The sequence below is a fragment of the Pseudophryne corroboree genome, chromosome 4 (assembly GCF_028390025.1).
Source record: "Pseudophryne corroboree isolate aPseCor3 chromosome 4, aPseCor3.hap2, whole genome shotgun sequence".
In the NCBI taxonomy this organism is placed as follows: Eukaryota; Metazoa; Chordata; class Amphibia; order Anura; family Myobatrachidae; genus Pseudophryne; species Pseudophryne corroboree.
Window position 1 is genome coordinate 268,056,391 of NC_086447.1, and position 14,885 is coordinate 268,071,275.

Consider the following 14,885-nt stretch of genomic DNA (forward strand, 5'->3'; position numbering starts at 1 on the left):
CAGAAACACCCACTTCCTGTCAATCACATTACGATCACCAGAACGAAAAAAAAACCTCGTAATGCCGTGAGTAAAATACCAAACTTCATAGCAAATTTACTTGGCGCAGTCGCAGTGCGAACATTGCGCATGCGCAATAAGCGGAAAGTCGCTGCGATGCGAAGAAAAATAAGAATTTACTCACCGGTAATTCTATTTCTCGTAGTCCGTAGTGGATGCTGGGGACTCCGTAAGGACCATGGGGATTAGCGGCTCCGCAGGAGACTGGGCACAACTATAAAGAAAGCTTTAGACTACTGATGTGCACTGGCTCCTCCCACTAAGACCCTCCTCCAGACTTCAGTTAGGATACTGTGCCCGGAAGAGCTGACACAATAAGGAAGGATTTTGAATCCCGGGTAAGACTCATACCAGCCACACCAATCACACCGTATAACTCGTGATACAATACCCAGTTAACAGTATGAGAACAACTGAGCCTCTCAACAGATGGCTCAACAATAACCCATTAGTTAAGCAATAACTATATACAAGTATTGCAGACAATCCGCACTTGGGATGGGCGCCCAGCATCCACTACGGACTACGAGAAATAGAATTACTGGTGAGTAAATTCTTATTTTCTCTAACGTCCTAAGTGGATGCTGGGGACTCCGTAAGGACCATGGGGATTATACCAAAGCTCCCAAACGGGCGGGAGAGTGCGGATGACTCTGCAACACCGAATGGGCAAACTCTAGGTCCTCCTCAGCCAGGGTGTCAAACTTGTAGAATTTAGCAAACGTGTTTGACCCCGACCAAGTAGCTGCTCGGCAAAGTTGAAGAGCCGAGACCCCTCGGGCAGCCGCCCAAGAAGAGCCCACCTTCCTCGTGGAATGGGCTTTCACTGATTTAGGATGCGGCAGTCCAGCCGCAGAATGTGCAAGCTGAATCGTACTACAGATCCAGCGAGCAATAGTCTGCTTTGAAGCAGGTGCACCCAACTTGTTGGGCGCATACAGGATAAAGAGCGAGTCAGTCTTTCTGACTCCAGCTGTCCTGGAACATAGATTTTCAGGGCCCTGACTACGTCCAAACACTTGGAAGCCTCCAAGTCCGTTGTAGCCGCAGGCACCACGATAGGTTGGTTCAGATGAAAAGCTGATACCACTTTGGGGAGAAACTGGGGACGAGTCCTCAATTCTGCCCTATCCATATGGAAAATTAGATAAGGGCTTTTACATGACAAAGCCGCCAATTCTGATACACGCTTGGCCGAAGCTAAGGCCAACAACATGACCACTTTCCACGTGAGATATTTCAAATCCACGGTTTTCAGTGGCTCAAACCAATGTGACTTTAGGAAATCCAACACCACGTTGAGATCCCAAGGTGCCACTGGAGGCACAAAAGGGGGCTGAATATGCAGCACTCCCTTAACAAAAGTCTGAACTTCAGGTAGTGAAGCCAGTTCTCTCTGGAAGAAAATCGATAGAGCCGAAATCTGGACCTTAATGGAACCCAATTTAAGGCCCATAGTCACCCCTGACTGTAGGAAGTGCAGGAAACGGCCCAGCTGAAATTCCTCCGTTGGGGCCTTCCTGGTCTCACACCACGCAACATATTTTCGCCATATGCGGTGATAATGGTTTGCGGTTACTTCTTTCCTAGCTTTAATCAGCGTAGGAATGACTTCCTCCGGAATGCCCTTTTCCTTCAGGATCCGGTGTTCAACCGCCATGCCGTCAAACGCAGCCGCGGTAAGTCTTGGAACAGACAGGGCCCCTGCTGCAGCAGGTCTTGTCTGAGCGGTAGAGGCCATGGGTCCTCTGAGATCATTTCTTGAAGTTCCGGGTACCAAGCTCTTCTTGGCCAATCCGGAACAATGAGTATAGTTCTTACTCCTCTTCTCGTTATTATCCTCAGTACCTTTGGTATGAGAGGAAGAGGAGGGAACACATAAACCGACCGGTACACCCACGGTGTCACTAGAGCGTCCACAGCTATCGCCTGCGGGTCCCTTGACCTGGCGCAGTACTTTTCTAGCTTTTTGTTGAGGCGGGACGCCATCATGTCCACCTGTGGCCTTTCCCAACGGTTTACAATCATTTGAAAGACTTCTGGATGAAGTCCCCACTCTCCCGGGTGGAGGTCGTGCCTGCTGAGGAAGTCTGCTTCCCAGTTGTCCACTCCCGGAATGAACACTGCTGACAGTGCTAACACGTGATTTTCCGCCCATCGGAGAATCCTTGTGGCTTCTGCCATTGCCGTCCTGCTTCTCGTGCCGCCCTGTCGGTTTACATGGGCGACCGCCGTGATGTTGTCTGACTGGATCAGTACCGGCTGTTTTTGAAGCAGGGTTTTTGCCTGACTTAGGGCATTGTAAATGGCCCTCAGTTCCAGAATATTTATGTGCAGGGAAGTCTCCTGACTTGACCATAGTCCTTGGAAGTTTCTTCCCTGTGTGACTGCCCCCCAGCCTCGAAGGCTGGCATCCGTGGTCACCAGGACCCAGTCCTGTATGCCGAATCTGCGGCCCTCTTGAAGATGTGCACTCTGCAGCCACCACAGCAGAGACACCCTTGTCCTTGGAGACAGGGTTATCAGCCGATGCATCTGAAGATGCGACCCGGACCACTTGTCCAACAGGTCCCACTGAAAGGTTCTTGCATGAAACCTGCCGAATGGAATTGCTTCGTAGGAAGCTACCATCTTTCCCAGGATCCTCGTGCAGTGATGCACCGACACCTGTTTTGTTTTTAACAGGCCTCTGCTAGAGATGACAGCTCCTTGGCCTTCTCCTCCGGGAGAAACACTTTTTTCTGTTCTGTGTCCAGAACCATCCCCAGGAACAGTAGACGTGTCGTAGGGACCAGCTGTGACTTTGGAATGTTTAGAATCCAGCCGTGCTGTAGTAGCACCTCCCGAGATAGTGCTACCCCGACCAACAACTGCTCTCTGGACCTCGCCTATATCAGGAGATCGTCCAAGTACGGGATAATTAAAACACCCTTCTTTCGAAGGAGTATCATCATTTCGGCCATTACCTTGGTAAAGACCCTCGGAGCCGTGGATAGACCGAACGGCAACGTCTGGAATTGGTAATGACAATCCTGTACCACAAATCTGAGGTACTCCTGGTGAGGATGGTAAATGGGGACATGCAGGTAAGCATCCTTGATGTCCAGTGATACCATGTAATCCCCCTCGTCCAGGCTTGCAATAACCGCCCTGAGCGATTCCATCTTGAACTTGAATTTTTTTATATATGTGTTCAAGGATTTCAAATTTAAAATGGGTCTCACCGAACTGTCCGGTTTCGGTACCACAAACATTGTGGAATAGTAACCCCGTCCTTGTTGAAGTAGGGGTACCTTTACTATCACTTGTTGTGAATACAGCTTGTGAATTGCCTGTAACACTGCCTCCCTGCCTGAGGGAGTGGTTGGCAAGGCAGATTTGAGGAAACGGCGGGGGGGAGACGTCTCGAACTCCAGCTTGTACCCCTGAGATACTATCTGAAAAATTCAGGGATCCACTCGTGAGTGAGCCCACTGATTGCTGAAATATTTGAGACGGGCCCCCACCGTACCTGGCTCCGCCTGTGGAGCCCCAGCGTCATGCTGTGGACTTAGAGGAAGCGGGGAGGACTTTTGCTCCTGGGAACTGGCTGTATGCTGCAGCTTTTTTCCCCTACCTCTGCCTCTGGGCAGAAAGGACGCGCCTTTAACCCGCTTGCCCCTATTGGGCCGAAAGGACTGTACCTGAAAATACGGTGCTTTCTTTGGCTGTGAGGGAACATGGGGTAAAAATGTAGACTTCCCAGCTGTTGCTGTGGAAACGAGGTCCGAGAGACCATCCCCGAACAACTCCTCACCCTTATAAGGCAGAACTTCCATGTGCCTTTTGGAATCTGCATCACCTGTCCACTGCCGAGTCCATAACCCTCTCCTGGCAGAAATGGACATTGCACTAATTTTTGATGCCAGCCGGCAAATATCCCTCTGTGCATCCCTCATGTATATAAGTGCGTCTTTTATATGCTCTACGGTTAGCAATATAGTGTCCCTGTCTAGGGTATCAATATTTTCTGACAGGGAATCTGACCACGCAGCTGCAGCACTGCACATCCATGCTGAAGCAATAGCTGGTCTCAGTATAACACCTGTGTGTGTATATATAGATTTCAGGATAGCCTCCTGCTTTCTATCAGCAGATTCCTTCAGGGCGGCCGTATCCGGAGACGGTAGTGCCACCTTCTTTGACAAGCGTGTGAGCGCTTTATCCACTCTAGGGGAAGTTTCCCAACGTGACCTATCCTCTGGCGGCAAAGGGTACGCCATTAGTAACCTCTTAGAAATTACCAGCTTCTTATCAGGGGAAGCCCACGCTTCTTCACACACTTCATTTAACTCCTCAGATGGAGGAAAAGCTACTGGTAGTTTTTTCTCTCCAAACATAATACCCTTTTTTGTGGTACCGGGGGTAACATCAGAAATGTGCAACACATTTTTCATTGCCTCAATCATGTAACGTGTGGCCCTACTGGAAGTTACATTAGTCTCATCGTCGTCGACACTGGAGTCAGTATCCGTGTCGACATCTGTGTCTGCCATCTGAGGTAGTGGGCGTTTTAGAGCCCCTGATGGCTTTTGAGACGCCTGGGCAGGCACAGGCTGAGAAGCCGGCTGTCCCACATTTGGTATGTCGTCGAACCTTTTATGCAAGGAGTCGACACTGTCACGTAATTCCTTCCACAGCACCATCCACTCAGGTGTCGACCCCGCAGGGGGCGACATCACATTTACAGGCATCTGCTCCGCCTCCACATAAGCCTCCTCCTCAAACATGTCGACACAGCCGTACCGACACACCGCAAACACACAGGGAATGCTCTGACAGGGGACAGGACCCCACAAAGCCCTTTGGGGAGACAGAGAGAGAGTATGCCAGCACACACCAGAGCGCTATATAACACAGGGATCCCACTATAAATGAGTGTTTTCCCTTATAGCTGCTTTTTATATATTTATATATCCTGCGCCTAAAATTTAGTGCCCCCCCTCTCTTTTTTACCCTTCTGTAGTGCAGGGGAGAGCCAGGGAGCTTCCTTCCAGCGGAGCTGTGAGGGAAAAATGGCGCCAGTGTGCTGAGGGAGATGGCCCCGCCCCTTTTTCGGCGGACTTCTCCCGCTTTTCCTGGAATACTGGCAGGGGTATTTTTACATCTATATAGCCTCTAGGACTATATATGATGTAGATTTGCCAGCCAAGGTGTCATATATTGCCCTCAGGGCGCCCCCCCCAGCGCCCTGCACCCATCAGTGACCGGAGTGTGAGGTGTACATGAGGAGCAATGGCGCACAGCTGCAGTGCTGTGCGCTACCTTGGTGAAGACCTAAGCCTTCTGCCGCCGATTTTCCGGACCTCTTCATGCTTCTGGCTCTGTATGGGGGACGGCGGCGCGGCTCCGGGAACGAACACCAAGGTCGGGTCCTGCGGTCGATCCCTCTGGAGCTAATGGTGTCCAGTAGCCTAAGAAGCCCAAACTGCCACCTGTTAGGTAGGTTCGCTTCTTCTCCCCTTAGTCCCTCGCTGCAGTGAGTCTGTTGCCAGCAGATCTCACTGTAAAATAAAAAACCTAACATATACTTTCTTTCTAGGAGCTCATGAGAGCCCCTAGTGTGCATCCAGCTCAGCCGGGCACAAGAATCTTAACTGAGGTCTGGAGGAGGGTCTTAGTGGGAGGAGCCAGTGCACACCAGTAGTTTAAAGCTTTCTTTATAGTTGTGCCCAGTCTCCTGCGGAGCCGCTAATCCCCATGGTCCTTACGGAGTCCCCAGCATCCACTTAGGACGTTAGAGAAATTACCGAGCGAACAACTCGGAATGACCACCTATGTTCGCAATTTTTCTTTTGCACCCAACTGGTTATGCTCCTTAGACTGCACAATGCAGACATTTGAATGTGTGGCTCCTATTAGAAACAAGTTTGTTTAGACCATGAAACACACTGAATGCTTCCCTGAGTGCCAAATGCAATTAATTACTTAATTTCTACCAATTTTTACAACTCTAGATGCATCAATGAGTTGAACTTCACACAATTAAATACACGTTCAAGATTCCCATTGTTAAAACTGGGACTGGTTTAGAAAGTTTGCATACATGGGTGCCTGCTGCAAGAAGAATAAATATAAAACTAAGTGATACCTTGACTCTAAGGTCTCAAAGTAACAGGTATTAATTTGTGTACCTTAGAATATTGTTTCCAATACTAGTACATCACATAGAAGCAAGCCTGAAAACGGAAACCATCCAATGACTCTATACCCCACTTCCACAGTTACTCACATTTGGAAGGATAGCATCAACGCATTGGCATTTCTATAATGGGTGCAATGTGTGTGGTGCACACAGGACCCTGGGTCCAGGGGGGCCTACACCGCACCCATTTAAATACTTACCTTACCGGAGTCCAGCGGCGCGCGCAGTGTTCACGGCGGAAATCGCCGCCAAAGTGGCCGCCGCACGTGCGCTCTAGCCAAATTGGTCTCCGGATCATGGCGGGCACCATATTTCTGGAGACCTGCGGATGCGCAGTAGACTCCGGCTCAATGCCGGAGTCTACAGCGCCGTTCAGAGGAAGGGGCCCACCCGGAGGTACACACGTGCTCCTTCCTCTGTAGAAACACCCCTGCATCAACGATGTGCTTTTATAACTGCTGCTTGCTCCATTCACTTGCATTTACTGTAATGAATAATTCTGGGAAGTTTAGGTGTGTACAAAAGACCTCCCAAACACTAGTAAAAACGCTACTAAAAACGCAACCACATTGCATTTGACATACTTTTTTAATGCCATTTGTACTTACCGTTAACTTATAACAAACTCCTATGCATGAGGTCATAAGTACACAGCCAGTGTTACACTACTCATTATCTGTCAATATTATAAAACCACAATTAGGTGAGGTGACAAAAAGTAACACCAGCGTGATGTCTATGATATAGACCCAGAAAATGTACGGTGCAGTGCCTGATTCTCTTATCTTACACAATACAATACACAGTCCTCAGTACAATGCGTACTACATGGCTGGAGAGATCCTGGTCACAGTGCGGAAGCAGTCTTTGCCGCATGCACAGAACAATGTAAATACAGAGCAACAGCAATTATATTTTTACATTTACTTTCTCATCAATATCTGGCATACAGAGTAAATGGGGCGTTGGTTTGGTGGCTTCTGACCAGATTTATGTCAATAGAGAAATTGCTAAACATAAGAAAAGTGTACTATTGTTTCCTAGGCGTTCCTACTAGGGCATAACTGCGAACAATTACACAATATTCAGCAGTATGACTAGTATTTAATGAGAGCATTGTCATATAATGCTTTATATACATTGTTTTCTGATTGTATTTAGCGGTACTCAGTATAGGCACCTATTTGGTGGTTTCATTTTCCATATTCATAACTAATTCCAGAAAGATGAATTCATCTATCTGTGAAATAATTTCCGAAATGATTAACATAGCATCTGAAGAGCTTTCCAGGGTATGGAGGCTACTATAAATCTTATATCAATTTGTAATATACAGAAAAGCAGCATGTTTATATATATATATATATATATATATATATATGTATATATATATATATGTACATATATATTTCACTTTTCTGTATTTACTTACATCACGGTCATGCTGAATCAAAAGCAGTACACTTGGAACAGGACTGTATTTTTGTTTCAAAATGTAAAAAAAGTATGAAAGTAGACTTTACCATGAAATGTCCCATTGTCTGTCAAGAAGTGTCTGCAGTACTGCAAGGGCCTCGTCTTCTCATGATTCTGGAAGCTCATTTTATACTTCTGTTGTGTTTACACGCAGATCCCTCTGCTGAGAAAGAAGAAAACAAATAACTTTTTACATTATGAAAAGAAATATTCTAGATCCACTGACTGTACCTTGGTATCTGGCTTATTGCAACATCATTGAATGACATAACAAATATTTTACTAATTCACTGTACTGCAACATGTAGAAGCACTAATTTGCAATAAAAATTGAGCATTCCTTATAATTATCTCACGTTTAAGTTTACAATTATACCAAGAGTCTTCCCATCAATTTATGTAACGGGTATTATGAGCATACACCAATACTTGAAAACACTACAGTACTATTGCCCTCACTCAGATGTGGTTGGAGGTGCTATATAGCAATAGCACTACTATGGTAATGCAGCAAGATGGGTTACGTTAACCTGCTGCATTACTGATCCAAACTGCATCCTAGGACCCAGTATCAGATCATCTCTGACACCACTGGCCGGCTGCATGACCTACGAGATCGCGCAAGCCAGCCGCCGTAGTGGCTGCCTAGAGGCCAGGAATCTCCGACAGAAAACCTGGCCTCGTCCCTCCACTGCAATAGCGGGGAAGCTGAGGCTGTGGCCGCCCCCTCCCCGCCACCAAATGACATCAGACTGTCAATCACTGACAGTCTGCGGATGATCTGTGTCCTTCGTCACAGCACCCATTTGCACATGCGCAGAACAGTTCCTGCATACGCGCAGTACTGATAATCGTTAGGACGCAGAACCACCAACCACATCTGAATGAGGTCCATTATGTGTTAGCACAAATGGTTCAAGCAACAGAAGCACATAGCAGTCACCACAATCACTGATCCTGTCTGGCATAGGTAGGACAGATTCTACTGCAATGCAAGTAGTGCTTGAGAAAGTCCCAGTGAATTGCGGGACGAAACGCGTTGACCAGAGCAGCAGTTGCTATCCTCCAGACTTCCTCCTACCACCTATTGAGCCCACCACAGCTCTGTACACAGATCTACTGGACTAAAGGTGGGTACACACTGGCCGATATATCGGCCGTTCTCTTGAACGGCCGATATATCGCGGGCCCGTCGGCCAGTGTGTACGGGCGATATGTCTGTGAACTCCGTCGTTCACAGACATATCGCGTCGGCCCCGCAGCACAGCCGACAGACAATATACCGATATATTGGCGCGTCGCTGTGTGTGTACAATACACATGCTGTGGCAGCCGGCGGTGACTGACAGCTGAACTGGGCAGCCGTGTGTACACGCCCGCCCAGTTCATGACGTCAGTTCCCGACGGATCGGGCAGTGTGTATGCTCAACACACTGCCCGATCCGTCCAATGATATATCTGCCGATCAATTGCGTGCATCACCATCGGGAGAAAGGGCCGTGCAGTGAAGATACATGTGGCTGATTGATTAGAGGCACCAGGAAGGGTAATTATACCAGTGTATAGTGCTTAGATAAACGAACTTATTAGCAAGGACGCCGAAAATTGCAGCACTACTATATACATCCAGCTCCGAGGTGCATATCAGCTACTAATGATACTATTTGTACACATACAGCCGCTGTGAACATTATTGTTACAAATCAACTAAAATACAGTATTTTCATTCTTTGAAGGAGAATAAAGTCTGGGAGTTTGCCAATAGTTACTATTTCCAAACAATTTTATACTATCATAGGAATCAAATTACTTGTTTTAATGTATACATAAGAAGAGAACAAATAATTGATATTATCACTCTCCTTTGAATTTTACCATTTTATTGTTGTTTATTGATGTATATTTTTGATGCATATTTCTGATTGTGACTGCACAATAAGTAGATTTATGGTAGACTTACCATAGTTACATAGTCAGTGAGGTTGAAAAGAGGCAAAATGTCCATCGGGTTAAACCTGTATTCTGTGTTAAACTGTTCATATTATAATAATGGGCCTGCTGGAGTAATGGTCTAGTACCAATTGACACCTATGAATCTTACCACTCCCAGATAATTTAATGTCAATATGTTAGATGCTATAGCCCTGGATACATTTTCCAGTTAGAAATTTGTCCAATCCGTTTTTAAATGCATTTACAGAGTCTGCAATTATTACCTTCTCCATGTTGTGTACGGAATTTTCTCTCCTCTAGCCTAAGCGAGTGCCCACGCGTCCTATACAGAGTTCTTTTAATTAACAAATCTGCTGCTAGCTCCTTGTAATGACCCTTTACATATTTGAAGATATTAATAATGTCTCCTCTTAGTCGCCTCTTTTCTAGTGTATACATATTTAACCTAGTAAGCCTTTCCTCGTACTCCAGTGTTTCTAACCCTTTAATCAATTTAGTAGCTCTTCATTGAACTTTTTCTAGTTTCCCGATATCTTTTTTATAATACGGTGCCCAGAACTGAACACAATATTCCAGGTGCGGACGTACCAATGATTTGTACAGTGGCAGGATTACATCCTCATCCCTTCTTTCAATGCCCTGTTTAATGCACCCAAGCACTTTACTTGCCTTCTTTGCTACAATTTGACATTGTGTACTGTTATTAAGCCTATTATCTATGAGAACCCCCAAATCTTTTTCCACCATAGTTACCCCTATATTTTCCCCATCTAGAGTGTAGGATGCAAGTGTGTTTTTTGTCCCAAAATGAATAACTTTGCATTTTTCTATATTGAACCTCACTCTCCATTTAGACGCCCAGGTTTGAAGTTTAAATACGTCATTCTGTAGAGACTCCACCTCGCCTTCTGAATTACCTTACACTGTTTAGTATCATCTGCAAAGATTGACACTGTACTTTCCAGGCCTATTCCTAGATCATTGATAAATATAGTGAATAGCAGTGGGCCATGAACGGACCCTTGTGGTATTCCGCTGACTACTGGTGCCCAGCTGGAGAACATCCCATTGACCACCACTCGTTGTACTCTGTCATCCAGCCAACTACTTATCCATCTACAAATAGTATATCCTAGGCCAAGTTCCCTTAATTTGTTGATCAGTCTCCTATGAGGCACTGTATCGAAGGCTTTTGCAAAATCTAAATACACCACGTCCACTGCTTTTCCCTGATCAAGATTCTCACTCACTTCCTCGTAGAAGCTAATTAAGTTGGTTTGACATGATCTGTCCCTTACAAATCCATGCTGACTTTTACTAATAAATTTAGTAGCCTGTAGGTACTCCTCTATGCTATCCCTCAAAATGCCTTCCAAAATTTTACCCACTATAGATGTTAAACTAACTGGTCTATAGTTTCCAGGATTACTTTTTGTTCCCTTTTTAAATAAAGGCACTACCTATGCGCCAATCTTTTTGGTACCATGCCTGATCTAAATGAACTATGGAAAATCAAGTATAGGGGTTTTGCTAGCTGTGACCTAAGCTCCCTAATAACCCTCGGATGAAAACCGTTTGGGCCTGGTGATTTATTAATCTTTACCTCGCTTACTCTCTCCAGGACTACTTCCTCACTTAAGCAAGCATCAAGCCACGAGTCATTACCTTCCCTGTTGCTGTGCACTACTGTCTCCGGCTCATCCTCCCTGGTGAATACAGAGGGAAAAAAGTTGTTCAATATTTCCGCTTTGTCGTAATTTATCAAAGCTCCCAATTCATCTTTTAATGGGCCTACGTTCTCCTTCTTTAACCTTTTGCTGTTTATATATTTCTAAAACTTTTTAGGATTGGTTTTACTCTCTATAGCAATTTGATTTTCATTTAGAATTTTAGCTGCTCTTATTACTTTTTTGCATATTTTATTGCATTCCTTGTAATACCGGAATGAATCCACCTCTCCATTAGATTTAAATATTTTGAAAGCACACCTCTTATTAGCCATTGCTTTCTTGACCTCCTTATTAAGCCACATTGGTTTGTGCTTAGTACTCCTGCGTTTACTGCTCATGGGAATGAATTTGTGAATATTGCTTTCAAGCAATCATTTTAAAGCATCCCACATTTCCGATGTGTCCTTGCCTTGAAACAAAATTTCACAGTCAATGTCGTTTAGCGCCCGTCTCAGCATACTGAAGTTAGCTTTTCTAAAGTTAAATGTTTTGGTTGTTCCCTTATAGCTATGTTTCTTGAAACTGATGTCGAATGTGATCATATAGTGATCACTGTTTCCCAAGGTCTCCCCAACTTTAGTGTTTGATATAATGTCCACATTATTGGTAATAACTAGGTCCAGAATAGTTTTACCTCTAGTTGGGTCCTCGACTAATTGAGTCAAGTATTGATCCTTTAATGTATTTAAGAACTTGCTGCTCCTAGTTTTTACACATGAATCGTTACTCCAATTTATATCAGGATAGTTAAAATCACCTAACACTAGGATGTCCCCCAATCCAGCAGCTCTTTCAATTTGTTGTAAAAGTTGATCCTAGTCATGAATGGTAATATCTGGTTGCTTGTAGCACATGCCAATGACTAGTTTCTTAGCGTCAATGCCCCAAGTTGTGATCTCAACCTATAGCGACTCCACGTTATCTCCAGCCTCCTCGTAAATACCATGTATTAAGATTGTATTAACCATAGTTAAATCTCTTTCTGTGAGGTACACTGGATTCCACAGGGAATAACCTCGGGGGTGTAGAGTTGGATCTTGATCCTAGGCACCAACAGGATAAAGCTTTGACTGTTCCCAGGATGCATTGCACCGCCTCCTCTATAACCCCGCCTCCAGGCACTGGAGCTCAGTTTCGTTAACCAGTCCAATGCAGTAGCAGGTAAAAGAGACGGTAGATGTTAGTCACATAGAACCACATTCTCACGACAAAAGAAGGGACTAGCGGCTAATGCCATACAAACCCAAAGAAGCTAAGTGCGTCAGGGTGGGTGACCTGTGGAATCGAGTGTACCTCGCAGAAAGAGATTTAACTATGGTAAGTCTACCATAAATCTCCTTTTCTGCAGCGGGGTACACTGGTATTCCACATGGCATAACATCGGGGATGTCCTAAAGCAGTTCCTCATGGGAGGGGACGCACTGTAGCGGGTACAAGAACCCGGCGTCCAAAGAAAGCATCCTGGGAGGCGGAAGTATTAACGGCTAAGAACCTGATGAACGTGTTCACTGAGGACCACGTAGCCATCTTGCACAATTGTTCAGCGGATGCAACACGGCGGGCCGCCCAAGAAGGTCCAACAGACTGAGTAGAATGGGCTTTGATAGCAGCAGGAGCTGGGAGACCAGCCTGCGCATAAGCTTGTGCAATCACCATTCTAATCCATCTGGCCAAGGTCTGCTTATTCGCAGGCCAGCCACGTTTGTGAAAACCAAAAAAGTACAAAAAGGGTATCTGACCTAGTGATGGAGGCAGTCCTCTCTACGTAAATACGGAGAGCCCGTACCACATCCAAAGACCGCTCTTTGGAGGACAAACCAGAAGAGATAAAGGGGGTCATTCCGAGATGATCGCTCGTTGCCGTTTTTCGCAGTGCAGTGAACAGGTTACTACTGCGCATGCGTATTCATCGCAATGTGCAGGCACGTCGTACAGCTACAAAGCGGATCGTTGCTGAGCGATGGATTTAACGAAGAATCCATTCGCACAGCCGATCGCAAGGAAATTGATAGAAAGAGGGCGTTTGTGGGTGTCAACTGACCGTTTTCTGGGAGTGGTGCGGCGAACGCAGGCATGTCCAGGCATTTGGAGGGCGGATGTCTGACGTCAATTTTGGGACCTGCAACTCTGGATTCATCGCACAGGGTAAGTAACTCTTACCCTCGTCTTGTTCTACACAAAACTTTTTTTGCATAGCAGGGCTGCACAAGCGATCACAGCCTTGCTATGCAATAATACACTCCCCCATAGGCGGAGTCTAGTTGATCGCACGGGCTGCAAAAAGTTGCAGTGTGCGATCAACTCGGAATGACCCTCAATGGCCGGAACCACAATCTCTTGGTTAAGATGAAAAGATGATACCACCTTAGGGAGATAACCAGGGCGAGGTCGAAGAACTGCCCAGTCACGGTGAAAAATCAGAAAGGGTGGACGACAGGACAAAGCGTCTAAGTCCGACACCCTCCTAGCAGAGGCAATAGCCAAAAAACACGACCTTAAGTGTAAGACATTTAAGATCCACAGACTCAAGAGGTTCGAATGGAGACTCTTGTCGGGCATTTAAGACAACAGGCAGATCCCATGGAGCCACAGGAGGGACATAGGGAGGCTGAATCCTTAAAACACCCTGAGTGAAAGTATGAACATAGGAAATAGACGTAATTTTCCTCTAAAACCATACCGACAAGGCAGATATATGAACCTTGAAGGAGGCCAGACAAAGGCCTAAGTCCAGGCCCTGTTGCAGCAAAGCCAAAAGTCTGGAAGTTTTGAAAGTATATGCATCATAATTCTTACCAGCACACCAGGTGAAGTAAGAATTCCAGACCCTATGATAAATCCATACAGAAGCCGGTTTACGGGCTTTCAACATAGTTTGAATAACCGCCTCAGAGAATTCCTTGGCCCTCAGGAGTGAAGCTTCAAGAGCTGCGCCATCAAAGCCAGTCTGGCCAGGTCCGGGTAGATACAAAGGCCCTGAATGAGGTCTGGGCGTTGAGGAAGTAGAAGAGGACGCTCTATCGAGAGATCCTGCAGGTCTGAGAACCAATGCCGACTGGGCCACGCTGGAGCGACTAGAAGTAGTATTCCTCTTTCTTGCTTGAACTTCTGCAGTACCCTGGGCAGGAGTGACACTGGAGGGAACACATACGGCAGCCGAAAGTTCCATGGAATTGCCAGTGCGTACACGAACGCTGCTTGAGGATCCCTTGTCCTTGATCCGAAGACCGGTACCTTGTGATTGTGTCGAGACGCAATCAGGTCTACATCTGGTAGCCCCACTTGTCCACTAGGAGTTGAAAAACTTCCGGATGAAGAGTCCACTCTCCGGCATGAACGTCCTGACGAATGAGGAAAACCGCTTCCCAGTTGAGGACTCCGGGAATGAACACTGCTGATATTGCTGGCAGATGGAGTTCCGCCCAATGGAGGATCTTTGATACTTCCAGCATTGCCATGCGGCTTCGAGTGCCGCCTTGATG

The 14,885-nt window shown here is 46.1% G+C and overlaps 1 protein-coding gene across 1 annotated transcript in view; it reads right to left on the bottom strand.

The window, feature by feature from the left end:
* The window catches only part of PLCH1 (phospholipase C eta 1), a 469,798-nt gene that overhangs the window by 391,725 nt on the left and 63,188 nt on the right, over positions 1-14,885 (bottom strand). Inside the window, exon 2 of the mRNA XM_063916111.1 lies at positions 7,768-7,883. Coding sequence (XP_063772181.1) covers positions 7,768-7,846 — 79 coding nt within the window. The 5' untranslated portion in view covers positions 7,847-7,883. The remainder of the gene's footprint in view (positions 1-7,767; positions 7,884-14,885) is intronic.